This window comes from Acanthisitta chloris, unplaced genomic scaffold (assembly GCF_000695815.1).
Source record: "Acanthisitta chloris isolate BGI_N310 unplaced genomic scaffold, ASM69581v1 scaffold17432, whole genome shotgun sequence".
NCBI classification, from domain to species: domain Eukaryota; kingdom Metazoa; phylum Chordata; class Aves; order Passeriformes; family Acanthisittidae; genus Acanthisitta; species Acanthisitta chloris.
This window is the reverse complement of record NW_008660078.1, coordinates 1-14,982: the sequence shown is the minus strand read 5'-3', so window position 1 is coordinate 14,982 and position 14,982 is coordinate 1. Positions and strand designations below refer to the sequence as shown.

The window sequence follows — 14,982 nt, the reverse complement described above, 5'->3', positions numbered from 1 at the left end:
ACCTGGGAGGCCGTCCTGCAGCAGCCACACCATGGCCTGTGGCCCCAGGAGCCTGCAGTCACCTCCTCTTGCTGTGCCAGTTGGGTGAGCGACAGCTCAGCTCCAGTGCAGTCACAGCTGAAGGAACCAACACAAGGGCATCGGGACAGGAGGTGCAGCCAGGTGGGGGTCAGGCTCTGCTCCCAAGTGACAGCTCGAGAGGAAACAGTCTCAAGTTGTGCCAGAGGAGCTTTAGGTTGGATATCAGGGAAAGGGTAATACACTGTGAGGGTGCTCAGGCATTGGCACAGACTGCCCAGGGCAGTGGTGGAGTCACCATCTCTACAAGTGTTCAAACAACATGTGCATGTGGCACTTGCAGACATGGAGTGCAGTGTGAGCTCACAGCCCAGAAACCAACCATGTCCTGGGCTGCACCCAAAGGAGTGTGGCAGCAGGCGAGGGAGGCAATTCTCCCCCTCTATCCTGCTGAGATCGACCTGGAGTGCTGCACACAGCTCTGGTGTCCCCAACATCAGGAGGGCATGGAACTGTTGGAGCAAGGCCAGAGGAGGCCACAAAGCTGATCAGAGCACTGGAGCACCTTCCCTACAAGGACAGGCTGAGAGAGTTGGGGCTGTTCAGCCTGGAGAAGAGAAGGTTGTGTGGAGACCTCAGAGCACCTTCAGGAGCTGAAGGGGCTCCAGGGAAGCTGCAGAGGTACTTTTGGTTAGAAACTGCAGGGACAGGACAAGGAGGAATGGGGATACATTGAAAGAGGGAAATTTATATATCAGGAATTTTTTGCTGTGAGGGTGGTGAGACACTGGCACAGGTTGCCCAGAGAGGCTGTGGCTGCCCCAAGCCTGGCAGTGTTCACAGCCAGATATGGAAAGAGCCTTGAGCAACCTTCTGTGGTGGGAGGTGTCCCTGGACCAGGACAGGGGGTTGTGGCTGGATAATCTCTAAGGTCCATTCCAATCCCTTAACATTCTATGATACTATAGTTTAGTGGTGGCCTTGGCAGCACTGGGTTAACAGTTGGACTCCATGACCTCAGAGAGCTTCTCCAACTCAAATGATTCCATGATTCTATGATCTGCCAAGGTGTCACCAAGTCACACCACACCTCTGCTGTGCACAACAGAGTGAGTGGCAGAGGACAACACACCAGGTGCTCACTTAGACATCCAGTGAAGTTAAACATGATAGTCCCAAAGTGATGGGCACCTGACAAGCATGGAGGCAAGGACCTTCCCAAGCCCTAAGATGACTACTGCAGACCTGCCTCACCTGCAAGCTCTCATTCCTACCATGTACTGGTGTTGTGCTCACAGATGTTCCGCTCCCCAGCCCAGACTGTTTACTAAGAATCAAACTTTACCCGAACCTGGTTCTCTGCCATGTAAGTGCGAGTATTTCTTTGACTTGGGACTTCGGCAGTAGAACTTGAGCATGAAGAGCTCCTGCAGGGATAAAAATCAAGTGTAGGAAGCATATACCTTTCACCTCTGGGCTGAAGTAACCCCTGTGCAGCTCATCTGGCTCACAGAGGTGCCACTGGAACAACCAGACTCTGTTTCTACCTGGGGTGCAGAGATAAGCCTTAAAAAACCTAAAATAGCAACTCCATTTTAGTCAGTGTGATCAAAGGACCCAGACATGACACTGCTGGTGCTATTCTTCTGGGATGAGTGGCTCAAGACAGGAAGCATTTTAAAGCCCTTACTGTAAAGAACTGCATATTTTCTGAAAGCAAAGAACAGTCTCAGTGCACATATAAACATGCAGGAGCTGAAGTGAAGCAGGAGCTGGACAGCTGCATAAAAATGTCACTATATTTGCTAAACCAGAATCACAGAATATTCAGAATTGGAAGGGACCCACAAGGATCATCAGTCCAACTCCTGTCCCTGCACAGGACACCCCAACAATGCACCCTGTGCCTGAGAGCATTGGCCAAACACTCCTGGAGCTCTGTCAGCCTTGGGGCTGTGACCTCTGCCCTGGGGAGCTGTTCAGTGCCCAAACACCTCTGGGGGAAGAACCTTTGCCTAATATTCAACCTAACACTCCCCTGACATAACTTCAGGCCATTCCCTTGGGTCCTGCCACTGGTCCCCAGAAAGAAGAGGTCAGTGCTGCCCCTCCACTTCCCCTCATGACATCCTAGAAAAAAGTCTTGCTTTTAGTATTTTAGCAACTCCTCTTCTCACAGACACCAAGGCTCTGGTATTTCTGAGGCCATGTTAAGCTCATTCTGCAGCCTGACAGAGCCCTCAGCCCCCAAGCAGCGTGGGCAACCTGGATGGGATGATCCAGTCCAATACCCACTGGCCACCCCGCTGACAGCATCACTTTGCTGCTGCTGTCTTTAGGATCTGGTGTTTGGCAGATGCTTCCCAGAGCCAGCTCAGCGCAGACTAACCCAGAGGGAGACATGGCAGAAGACAGTTTTCGTAGATCACAGAATCCCAGACTGGTTTGGGTCAGAAAGGACCTTAAAGCTCATCTCATTCCATCCCCTGCCATGGGCAGGGACACCTTCCACTAGTCTAGGTTGCTCCAAGCCCCGTCCAACCTGGTTTTCTGCTGGATTTGTGTGCTGAAGTGACACATGAGAATGTCCAACAAATGCTAAAGCTGCTGGAAGGGCAAGAGGTGACGAAGCAGCAAGATCTTGCAGTGTGAGTTTGAAACAGCTCTGCCAACTCCTGATTCTTTTAAGTATCTTCTCATTACTGATTCAGTACAAACAAAAGTATGGAGAACCATCTGACAGCAGAGCCCACACAGCCCAGTCCTTTGAGGAGGGACATCAAGACAAGTGCTGAAGGCATGAGGAGGCTAACTAGTCCCTAAGGAGAGAAAGGAGGTGAACGCTCTGGAAACAGCACTGCTCTGTGGGCATTGGGGGATTTCAGGGCTCTCAAAGGAAAGCACTGAGCAAGGTTATAGAACCTGAAACTTGGACTGAAAAATGCTTGTCAAAATGGCTGTGCATGAATATTTCATAATCATTGATTCCAACTTCCAAATAAAGCTGCCTGTAAATAATCCTCTTTCAATCCATTCTGAGCTGACTCTCCTGCCCTGCACATCACTGCAATAAAGGCCCTGTGATGGCAATTCAAGGAACATTTTTGTCAGCAACACTGAGATCTGCAGAGATTCCTGTTCATTGTGCTACAGATGTACTGCCTGTGTGAGGCTAAATCTGGCAAACATTCCAAGCAGCAAGCACACAGCCAGGCCATAGACCAAGCACAGGGCAGAGGAACCAGCTACTACTTCAAACCAGAAATGCACTGAGTCGTCTAGCAGTGCTCAAAGGAACAAAACACAGTGATGTTGTTGCTGTTACTTTCTGCCTATCACAAAACACACAACCCACAGGAATGCAACAGCCAGAAGAAGAGAAACCAACTTGTGTGCTGAGCAGTTGAGAGATGGAAACTATCCCCTTTCAGCACTTTATCTACAATCCCTTCAGCATGTGCTGCTCAGCCACACCTCCCCTGCCCTCCCCTGATCACGTGCTGTAGGAACCAGACTCTTCCACAGGGATATCCAGACACATGCTTAGGTCACTTAAGAGACATTTTATCTGAAGAATCCCTAAATGCCACTCACTATTCCCTTCAACCTGGCCACATACCACAGCTAGGTCAGCCCAATATTCAGGTGATCCCCAAAAGAGTTAGGAAAGACATCTCAGTGACATACAGTTCGTAGTTTTGGTCTTCAGTCTCCTGCTGCACCGAGAGCTCCTCCAGGGTCGCATCAATATCCAACTGGTTTGTCTCCAGCTGCCGCAGCAACGTCTCCCTCTGAGGAAAGGAAAACAAGCTGGGGCTGAGCAGGAAGGGTCAATGTAACAGATCGGTGTGCAGTGAGATCCTGTGTCACTGCTCTGCCCCAGCACGGCGCTACCAAGAGCGCTGGATCCACTCACGGCATCCAGCTGAACATAGAGCACAAAGGGAAGCATGAGCTAAAGGAGATAATCAGAAAGTCTGTGTGTAAGAAGTGCCTTGTTCTGTGAGCTGTCCTCAGCCAGAAAACAGCAGCATGTGATTTCAGACACAGTCAGCAGTTACATTTGGAGCAGGGACTCGGCTCCCGTGGAGATCAGCTGTGCAGCCCATGAATTTGGGTCTTTGGCTCTCCCTATGCTGGACCAGCCCCTGTGGGAGCAGGGCCCAGCTCATGAAAAACCACCCAGGAATCTTCTTTTTGCTCTCAGGGTAGATGAGTGAGCACAACCTGCCAACTCGGTGCCATTTTGCAAGTCCCTGTACCCCTCTGCCTCCAGCCACTGCCCCACATTTGAGGGACAGACACCCCAGGCTATTTCACATGGACAATACAGTGAGTCAACTTCACTAATGTGACCCAGGGCAGCCCCACTCAGTCCCTCCCTTCCCACATTTCCAACAGAAGCCAAGCAAAAACCTCAGCTAAGGAGAAGTGCCAACTCAGCAGACTCCCTCCTGTCCACAGCCTGGATTGCTGGAGGACAGATCAATACCCACAAGCATTAGGCTGAGGCTGCTCCAAGGGCTCACCTGCGTGATGTGGCACCAGGCCCAGCTCTGCCACAGACCCAGCACAGGGCTGACACAGCACCCATTCCTGCAGAAACATCATTCTGGGTCCCCTGGCCAAGACTAGAGCTGTCTGTGGCACAAACTGTGCCCCAGAGCCTGTCCCCTCTGCTCAGGCACAGCCAGCTGGCACACAGCTGGGCACTGGCACCCTGTCTGCCTCCTGGGGAGGCTCTGAGCATGCCGATCAGCTCACATCCCCAGTTCTGGCATCAAAAGTAATGATGTTCAGCGCCTCAAAGCATCAATCCTCCTTGTCCCACTGCCCGTGCACTGGGTGGCACAGCAGCAGGGACAGCCTGTGCTGAGCAGATGTCTCATGGCACTGCACAGTCCCTGTTACAGCAGGTCCTGGTGCCATGGGGTGCTAAGCTGCACCTCCACCCAGGCGGGAGGAGATGGAAGAGAAACCCCAAGCTTCCTCCAACCCACCAAGGTTTTTGCTTTTGTAACTGCCTTATCCTCCAAGTACATTTAAGCTTTCTGCTCTGACACATATTTCTGAAGGTTAGCATCAATAACTGCAGTGGATTTCTAATTCCCTGCTTGACAACACATATGCTCATAGCAGGAAGATCCCATGAGAGTTGAAACCCAAAGAGAAATCTACTCCATAATTTCCAGAATAAAGTCCCTCTGGGAAGAAAAACATTTGCATGAAGCAATGGTGTTCAGTCTCTACATGCACATGCTGTTGGCATTATGGCTTCACAGACTGACAGCTTCGAAACTATCAAGACACTGTACAGATTTGAAGCAACTCATCATCAACCCCACCACACTGCTGTGTCCTGGGAGCAGTCAGGGTGCAGCCTGAGCTCTCCATGGAGCAGCTGATTCATATCCAATTCTACCATGACTGAAAACAGCAAGCAAGGTTTAAGTCATTTTTATTTTGTACTATAAGACCAGGTGATCCATCACAATGGATAACCCTTGAAGATACTTATTTACTGGAGGATACAGCCTTGCTTGAAATTTGAGCTCCTGTGATCACTCAAGCTAATTTACTGCTTCCAAGGCAAAGAGATTCTTCATGTTCACCTCTGCCACTGTGTTAAGAACTTGGAGAAATCCCTACTTTATTTGCTATTTCATTTTTTATTCATCATATTCATAGCTCTCTGCAGATGGAAACTTGACTTCAATTAACGTGTACACAAGAAATTACGAAGCCATTAGTTAATGTGAATTCCCTTTTTTGTGCTATATAGACAAGAAAGACTCAGCAAAACATGCCACACATATTTAAACTTGCTGCACTAACCAGAAGTACTAATAAAGACTTCAGAATTCAAATTCTGGATTTGAGAAATCAAGAAATGCAAGATTTCAGGAGCAGTGGCTATCATCCTTCTATGCAATTCATGCAGTATAAGCAAAAATGAGACAGAAAAGGGCAAGTCTGCTGCTTCTTTGTCCTCAGTTTCTTGAGAAGGGTGAAATAAATTCTGAGCAGATTAGCTGAACCAACAGAGACAGACTGGCCACCGGTCTCCAGTGCTTACCTTAGGCTCTTTGATAATGACTCCTATTAAATGAGTGCTTTGCCTTACCTCACTCTTTGGCATTGAGACACACACTAGTTTTATTTGTTCCAATTTATAGATCACACTAAATGAAGAATTTAGATTTAATTATGGAGAGTTGCAATTAATGCTGTAAAAATCCATCACTAATAATGGACTTGCAAATATTTTAAAAAAATGAATTCAGTTTTACCATGCTGCTACTGAAATATTAAAGAAACAGCTTATTTTTAGCAGTGACCCAAAAGAAGGGAATAAATCCTGTGCTACAGACCAGTGCTTTGGCTGAAAGCCACTCTGAAGGGCTTCCTGGGCAGAGGCAATGCGAGCTGCCTGCAGAACACTGTCTCCTCCCAGCACAGCACCCACAGGCCTCACTGACCTGCTCCTGCCTGTGGGCACCAGCAGGACCCACAGCTAACCTGCTGCCTGGGCTTTGGCAACCCTGCCCCTGGAAAGGAACTGATAAATAATGGAGAAGCCTTGGTCTGCCAATGCTCTGTGCTGGGGGTATGAATTTCAGCCCCTGCTTTCTCCATGAAAGATGCATGAGTGTAAGCCGAGCACAGACTCTGCCCCGGAAAGCCGAGAGCTGACACCAGCCCTGCTGAAGGACACCCTGGGACAGAGGGTACAGCTGGACACCTCTGCCTCTGCACAGCTGTGGGGGATAGGGACAGAAATCTCTGAAGCTGATTAAAACCTGTGTGCATTTCATAGCTGACAGTATCTCACTCCTTCAGCTCTGCTTTGCTCCAAAGTACTTTGGAAAATGACTCCTTCTGGAGCCTGCGACTGGCAAGACGCTCTGGAGGGATAAGCAGAACCTTCAGGAACTAAGTCTAATTGTGATTTTCCCACAAATTTCAGCATCATGCTGCAATGGGCATTATGGTTTCAGAGATGGGACAGCTTTGAAGCTACACTGTACAGAACTGAAGTAATTCATCTGGCTCATACAAATCACACTGCTGTGCCCTGGGAAGCAGTCGGCGCACAGCCTGAGCCCTCCATGGGGCAGCTGATTCACATCAGAACCAGGGCCAGCCCTGCTCCCTATGCACTCCAAGGCAAGGTTCCCAGCATGTCTCCAGGAGCAGCAAAGTGCCCTGAGCCAGGCAGCAGCAGCAGCTGCTGTGGAGAGCATGAGGCATTGCTCATAAACCTGTGGCATAAATGGAAGGGGCACTGAGAAAACCAATGCAGCCCATCTGGGCTGAAGTCCCCAAAGTTGGGTGGAAGCAACCAAAAGCCTCCAAATGTGCAGTGTCACCTGCCCTGGCACAGGACAGCAAGGCCAGGGACCTCCTGGGGCCAGAGAGAACTGAAACAAGCCATCTCCATGTGGGATCCTATGCTGGGACTTGTATCAGAATATACACCAAAGCTACTGCCTGAATCCCTGGATGAGCACAGAACTGCAGGAATCAGTTTGGACATTGCTGTTTTAAGGGAAAAGCTGTGACCTCTCCCGGAATGACAGGCACGGGACAGTCCCCTCTGTTCCCACCTTCTGTGCTGAGGTACAAAGAACAGAGCACACAGACTCACAGTCATGGTGGACATATGCCCATCCAAATCTCCCCTGGCACATTTTGAGAACTAAACTGTAAGGAGAAGTTTTCTCAGGTTTGTTTCTGTAGTGGTGAGTTATTTAATGACATGAGAGCCACAGGATTTGGGAGTTTAATTATGTGGCACCTCCTGGGCTGCTCCCCGTGGCACCATGAGCCCACTGAGCAGGAGAACAAATGTGGGCTGGTCCTCCCATTTACTCACCACTCCTAAGCAACCACCACTGGAATCTCCAAACCACTAAAGGTTATGTGAGATTTATTTTTTCTATTACCCTAAAGACCAAGATGTGTCCAAGAATTTCTCTGGCTTTGGAGACAATTAGCTTAGCAAAGTGTCGTAACTGCTTTCATTTCAGATTAGTAGATCATGGTTACAGGATGGTTTTGTCTCTTATCAACATCTATTGGTGAAACAAAGATCTAAAAACCCAACAAAAGTAACCCGGGAACCAGTTCTGCATGATTCCCACCAGACATCCCTTTGCCATGGGAGCTGAGGCTACAAACCCAAATATTTCACCAGCTCCATGTTGGCACATTTCATCTTCTCCACTGACCAGCAAGTTGGATTTTGAGCTCAGATTTATACAACTTCCTCCTCAAAAATTTATTGTTTGACTTCTTTTACATTGAATTCTCTTATCCTGGTTCTTTCTGCTCTGCACATCCCAGTTTCTCCCGAACTAGCATTCCAGTGGGGATTTCTTGTACAAAACTACACATGGGCACTTCAATTACTGGTTGAAAGATAATCAAGATCAACTGCCTGCTTTTTTTTCCCATCCAATAGAAAACACTGACACATCATCATCCGTACCTCCAAAAAGCATTTGCTATTGATCCCAAGGGACCTCCGCAGGATCATCCCAAGAGGTTCTCTTCCAATGGCTCACAGGTGACAATCCCACCCTTCCCTGCCCATTTGGCCTTTGCCTTCCCCTCAGCCCAGCCACAAAGCCTCAGTTATGAAGGAAATAGGAGCCTTGGCTGCATGTGCACAGGATCCAAGCCGAGCAGTTACACTTGGGGCACTGCTTTTCAGCAAGTGGGGTTCCTGAACTGTTGAGTTCATGACCAAATCTCTTCTCATTTGAGTTTTACCTGAACAGAACTGAAATCCAAAGTTTAATGAATGTATTTAACACTTTTGACTTTGCAGCTGCACCACTGAATGCCATTTGGATTTGTTCTGGTGTTGTTCATCCCTTGGAGCCTTTCTCCAGACAGCAAAGAAGTCCTCTCACAACCAGAGACATGTTTCAGTCACAGGCTCCAATGTGCTGACATAACTCTGTTACACCAACTCCAGTGAAAATAAAAATCCCCTCAGGATCCTTTATCCGCAAAAGAAACCCCAAACACCAAATTCCTGCCTTAGAGACAAATCCAACCTGTGTCACCCACGCAGCACACCAGCGCAATACCCCTGTCTTACCTGCAGCTGCAAGAAGGGGATGTTGAAGAACTTGTGCAGGTACTTGAGGCCAAAGCTGTTCTTCATGGAAGACTCAGCATAGCGGAAATAGGAAGAGCCAGGAGGCCTGTCCCAGAGAGAGAGGAGGACACTGTACCCAGGACAGACTGCACACAGACAGAGGCACTGCCTCAGTTCCACACAAACCTTCTGGGGGATTCACAGCTGTACAAGCTGTTAATTTCTCAGTGAAGATTTCATGGTAAAACCACAAACAGACTGACAAAAGAGATGTACTTGTAAAGAAATTATTACATTATGGATTAAGTCTTAAATCTGACACCATTTCTGTGCAATTAACATAGGCATAAACAAGTAAGAGATGAGGACAATGAACAAAACGCCTTAAAAATATAAATGACACAAAAAGGGTCAATGTACTGAACCCTGACCAACAAATAATGTTTTATATTACATGACAGAGCACCTCAGATCTCTGCAGAAGGGAAATTTTTGTCTGGCTGGTGAGGAAGGAGTGTGACTTGACTGTGCCCAGTAAGTGCTGTGCGGGGATGCTCAGAGGCTGTGAGGACACAGCTGCACTGGCTCTCTTGCAGCAGAGAACAGCTGCGCTGCAGGGAGAGGATTCTTTCACATGAGAAGGACTATCCAGAAAGAAGATAACTTATTGAGAACAGTACTTCTGCCAGGCACATGCTGCCAGGCACTGCCTGTCTGCAGGAACACAGCAACCCATGTGCCCGGTGCAGGCTCCTGGATCACAGGATGGGTCAGGTTGGAAGGGAGCACAGTGGGTCACTGGTCCCACCTCCCTGCTCAAGCAGGGCCAGCCCAGAGCACATGGCTCAGGATTGTGTCCAGATGGTTCTGGGATATCTCCAGTGAGGGAGAATCCACAACCTCTTTGGGCAATCTGCTCAGTGCTTGGTCACTGCACAGGGAAGAAGTTCTTCCTCATGTTCAGGTGAAACTTCGTGGGTATCAGCTTCTGCCCATTACCTCTTGTTTTACTGGTCTGCAGCACTGAGCAGAGCCTGATCCATCCTCTTGGCACCTTCAGATACTTGCATATATTAATGATGTCCCTCTCAGTTGTCTCTTCTCAAGGCTAAACAAGCCCAACTCCTCAGCTTTTCCTCCTAACTGAGGTGCTCCAGTCCCTGCAGAATTTTTGTTGCCCTGTGCTGGACCTGCTCCAGGAGCTCCATGTCTCCCTGGTACCAAGAAGCCCAGACCTGGACATGGTACTCCAGATGTGCCTCACAAGGGCTGAGTAGAGGATCACAGTGCTCATCGGGGCAGCACACACTGCTGTGGGACACATTGGGAGCTCTGAGGTGCCAAAAGCCAGGCCCAGGGCAGAGGATGCATGTAGAACATGGGGGTGGGAGAGAGCAGCCCGTCCCTCACCTGTTGAGGTTGTCGATGAGGTCACGCACGTCCCCAGGCAGGATGACACGGTGCTCCCCCATGTCCCGGTAATTCCCAAGCACACACACTGGAACGTGGGTGGGCACTTTAGGGAGCTCCCTCAGGATGTAGTTAAATGTCCTTCACCAGAGGAGAGAGAGAGAGGAAGGCAGATGAGTGGGAACATCTTCTGTAAGCAGTTACAAGCACAAATCATACAGGAAAAACCCCATCGAACTGTTTTTCCCAAACCCTCCCAAGTCTGAGGCTTCTTTGCCCCCTGAGCGAAATAAGTTAACCCTCAATATGTTTGGATCAGTCTTTATTCAAAAACAACTTGCTCATTAATCCACTTGCAACCATAGCAACCCACCTATGTCCTAGAGCAATGTTCCCCTCAGTCCTATGACACTGTGGGGTGAACAAGAGGATTCCCTCCTCCAGGTCACTGCCTCACACCAAACCTGTATCACACCACCTTACATGCAAAGCAGGAGCCCTTCCCACTCTGGTTTCCATCTTTCTCACTCTCCTCAGCAGATGTGCAAAATGAGCAGTTCATTACTTCTGCACATTAATGCAGCACGATGCCTCTAAGTAATCTCTACTAACACCAGTCTTCCCGGGGATTTCTCACTTTCCCTTCTCCCTCGTGTTCTGAGGAGCAGAGGTTTGTAGCATGCACTTTGCACCTGTGACAGCACTAATTATCCAGCCCTAGCCAGCAGTGCAGCAGCAGCACAGAACCCACTGGGACAGTGTGTTTGGAAGGAGCCCAGGAGAGGAGGAGATTAAAAGCCATGTCACAAGATAAAGCTTTTATTTTAAGGGATACAAGCTTGCTGCAACTCATTAGGCTGGTTATCAGCTCCGAAATCCAACTGGGAACCTGGACGCGTAGAAGTTATTTGTTTTGCCTAAACAAGGGAGAGTCACATGGTGGCACTGCAGGTCTCTTACCACTGCTTGGTGATGTCAAACATCATCACTACACCATTGCAGTTCTTATAGACATCCAGGAACTCTGCATCCAGAGCCATTTCCGACTCTGCCTGAGGAAAGGAAGGCAAAGGAGCAGTAAATAACCTGATTCAACTTCAGGCCTGTACAGAACACAATGGATAGTGCTGAACAGGCAAGCCTCCTAAAATGACAGCCACTGTAAGAAATCCATGGATTTCACATCATCACCACTGAAACAAGAGACCGGATGGTTCCCAGCTCCCACTGCCCACAGAAGCAGGAGGTGAAGCACCTGACAGTCTCTGACAGCACATGCAAAAACCCACCCATGTCCCTTTCCCCTGGGCTTCCAAAGCCTATACTGGCAAGATAACTCCATGTAAGCTACAGGATGGAGGACAGACACAGCTCCCATTCCAGCTCTTTACCCACCCAAATATTGACTTGTACCACCAATGCTTCTGGTGTACAAACCAGGAGGCAGTTTCTGCTGAGCTTCTCTCATGGAGGGCTGACAGGATTTATTAGTATCTCATTTCCTTTACATCAATTTGGCTCTGCATGCTGCAAAGTCCAGCACAGTACTGGTCCCAACTAAGACTCCACAGCTCCTGCTGGAATTTGGTGCCTCTGGAACAATTCTCACTCATTTCCCAGGAGTGGAGAACGCACCCACATTTGCAAAGGAAGCAGCAGCTGTGGCATCTGTTCTCATAAAGGCTTCTCCCATAGAGAATATTTTAAAGCAAGTTGTCCTCATGTGACTGCACGGCCTGAGCAGCACTGGCACAGGGAAAGGGGAACAGCCCAGCTCTGAGGAGAAGCCAGGGCAGGGCATCAAGTGACTTCTTCAGGCCCCTCAAGAAGGCCCTGACAAAAGTACTTCCTGCCACTGCCCATGGGCACACAGGTACAAAGCTGCTGAGCTACCATGTGGGGTACAGCCATTCCCAAAGACACAATGGAAAACAGCAGGGAAGGTGTGGAGAGGGCAGGAACAGAACTGAAATGCACAGACCAAAGAGTGCAGAGCATCAGGGGTTCAGGGATCACATTGCTCCTCAACCCCTGCCAGGTCAGCCTCAGAACAGAAACAAATGGAGCACTTGTTCTCCACGGAGGAAAGGTGGCCAAGAGGCCTCGCTCCCCCTGAGGGGTGACATCTGCATCCCAGCTGACTCACCTCCTGAGGGTCATTCTCCAGCTTCAAACCATCTCCTCGTTTTTTGCATTTGCCTTAAAAAGAATTGCAAAAAACACAAAACCATTACACTGAGTAGTGAACTGCAGGGCAGGTGTGGGCAGCATCACAGCAGCTTGGACATGGCCTTAAAGCACATCCCACTTCTACTGTAAGCTTGGGGGATGAGGAGGGGTAGGACACGCATGCTGTACTGAGGAACCCAACTCCCCTGGGCAAGAATTATAGAATCATCAAGGTAGGAGGAGACCTCTAAGATCATCAAGTCCAACCATTAACCTGTCACTGCTGTAACCCCTAAACCATATCCTGCAGCACAAGATCCAGACATCTCTTAAACACCTCCAGGGGCAGTGACTCCACCACCTCCCTGGGCAATATTGCAATGCCTGACCAAATCCCAGGTGTCTAACTCAGAGAGGAACAGTCAGACCTGGGGGAGCTTAAACCATGATCTTCAGAGCAGAGAGTCCCAAAGGCCGAGTAACACAGGGTTTGGAGCACTGCTGGCCACAAAGAGAATCTGTTTTGTTCCACTTTTTGTTTCATCAGTGTTGAAGAAGCAAAAGCTCATGGGGCTGTACTGACTGAATGACTCAGGCACCTACCCAGCCTTCCTGGGAGGTGCTGTGACACTGCTGTGCTGTCACTGACCTGAAGCATGAGGTCAGGGAAATAAATGTGACCTCAGAGCCCATTGGGTGCTTTGGGCTGAGCTGTGACCAAGGAAAAAGGTGGTGGCAGGAGACTATGACAATTTAACAGCCAAAAGACAGAATTTATGCAAGGGGAAATCCAAGTGAAATCAAATAAACTGTGGGAAGGTGCCTGTGGAGAAGGAGGGGAGAGACAGGCCACACACACTGCAAAGGCCAGAGCCAGAGGGTTGGGTCTGGGGGCAGTGACGGGAGGTGCAGAGAGGAAATCCTCGAGAGGCACCACCCAAAGCACACAGAAATATGCCAGAGGACAGGTACAACTCTGATTTAGCTCCCAGGAAAGTGAAGAGGCAACAGGCTAAACACGTGGAGAAGACACTAGAAAATCACCCTAGGGACTTCCCTGCAGTCCCACAGCCACAATACCACCTGGAGAAATCTACAGGTTTCTCTCCAACTCATCTGCTTCCTCTAAGGCACATTCTAAAATCCAGCCTTATGGTTAAGGGCAGCCTCACTGAGACTTCTTCCTTTCCTTACAGCCTAGGGAAGCACTTGATAAGTTCACAACCTGGCACTTTGAAGTAACTGTGGCATTTGCCTCAGCAGCCCCAGAAAAGGAGACTGTTGTAAACCAGAGGCTCCCTGATTACATCAGTCACACTCCAATCATGCTTCCAAACCTTACAGCCTGGAGCCACAGCAGACAGGTGTATCTGTACCTATGACTACTACAGTGACCATCAGTTGACAGGATGTTCTGGTGTAGACACTCAGCTCTAAGTATTGCCAGGGGTCTCAACATCTTCTGTCACCTACAGCCAAAGAGGTTTAGCATGGACATAACAGGAAAAATCTGTCCTCTGGTTTAAACTCCATGTGCAGAGTTTCCAGAGGTTTACCAACGATGAGCAGCACACAATGAAGAACTCTGCAACATCGGAGTATGTTTTACAGATATCAAATATCTTGGAGAACCATAGAATGTTGAAGGGTTGGAATGGACCTCAGAGATCACCCAGCCTCAACCCCCTGCCCTGGGCAGGGAAACCTCCCACCAGAGCAGGCTGCTCAAGGCTTCATCCAACCTGGCCTTGAACACTGCCAGGGTTGGGAAATCCACTGCTTCCCTGGGCAACAGTGGTCTCACCAACCTCACAGGAAAAAGCTTTTTCCTAATATCTACCCTAAATTTCCACTCCTTCAGCAAAAAAGTGACAGCTTAAAAGAAAGAATGTATTACCTATTAACATGGAGAAAATAAATATGAGTTTTAATTACTTTATTTAATGTGGGCATGGTCTTCTAATGAAATATGTGTTCTCAACCACCTTTATAACAAACCAGCCATGTTTGAAGTAGGGAAGATGCTCCAGTGCTCTGATCAGCTTTGTGGCCTCCTCTGGCCTTGCTCCAACAGTTCCATGTCCTCCTGATGTTGGGGACACCAGAGCTGTGTGCAGGACTCCAGATGAGGTTTCACCAGAGCAGAAGAGAGGGGGAGAATTGCCTCCCTCACCTGCTGCCACACTCCTTTAGATGCAGCCCAGGATACAGTTGGTTTCTGGGCTGTGAGCTCACACTGCAGCTCATCAACCATCACTCCCAAGTACTTCTCCCAG

The 14,982-nt window shown here is 49.0% G+C and overlaps 1 protein-coding gene across 1 annotated transcript; it reads right to left on the bottom strand.

Moving 5' to 3' along the window:
* Nucleotides 1–3,705: 3,705 nt before the first annotated feature.
* On the bottom strand, nt 3,706–12,736 carry LOC103797468 (rab-like protein 6; the record flags this gene model as incomplete). Its single annotated transcript, XM_009069685.1, has 5 exons — nt 3,706–3,809; nt 9,128–9,233; nt 10,538–10,678; nt 11,498–11,589; nt 12,684–12,736. Coding segments are annotated over 5 exons (496 nt in total), but the record flags the coding sequence as incomplete, so codon positions are not given.
* Nucleotides 12,737–14,982: the final 2,246 nt, after the last annotated feature.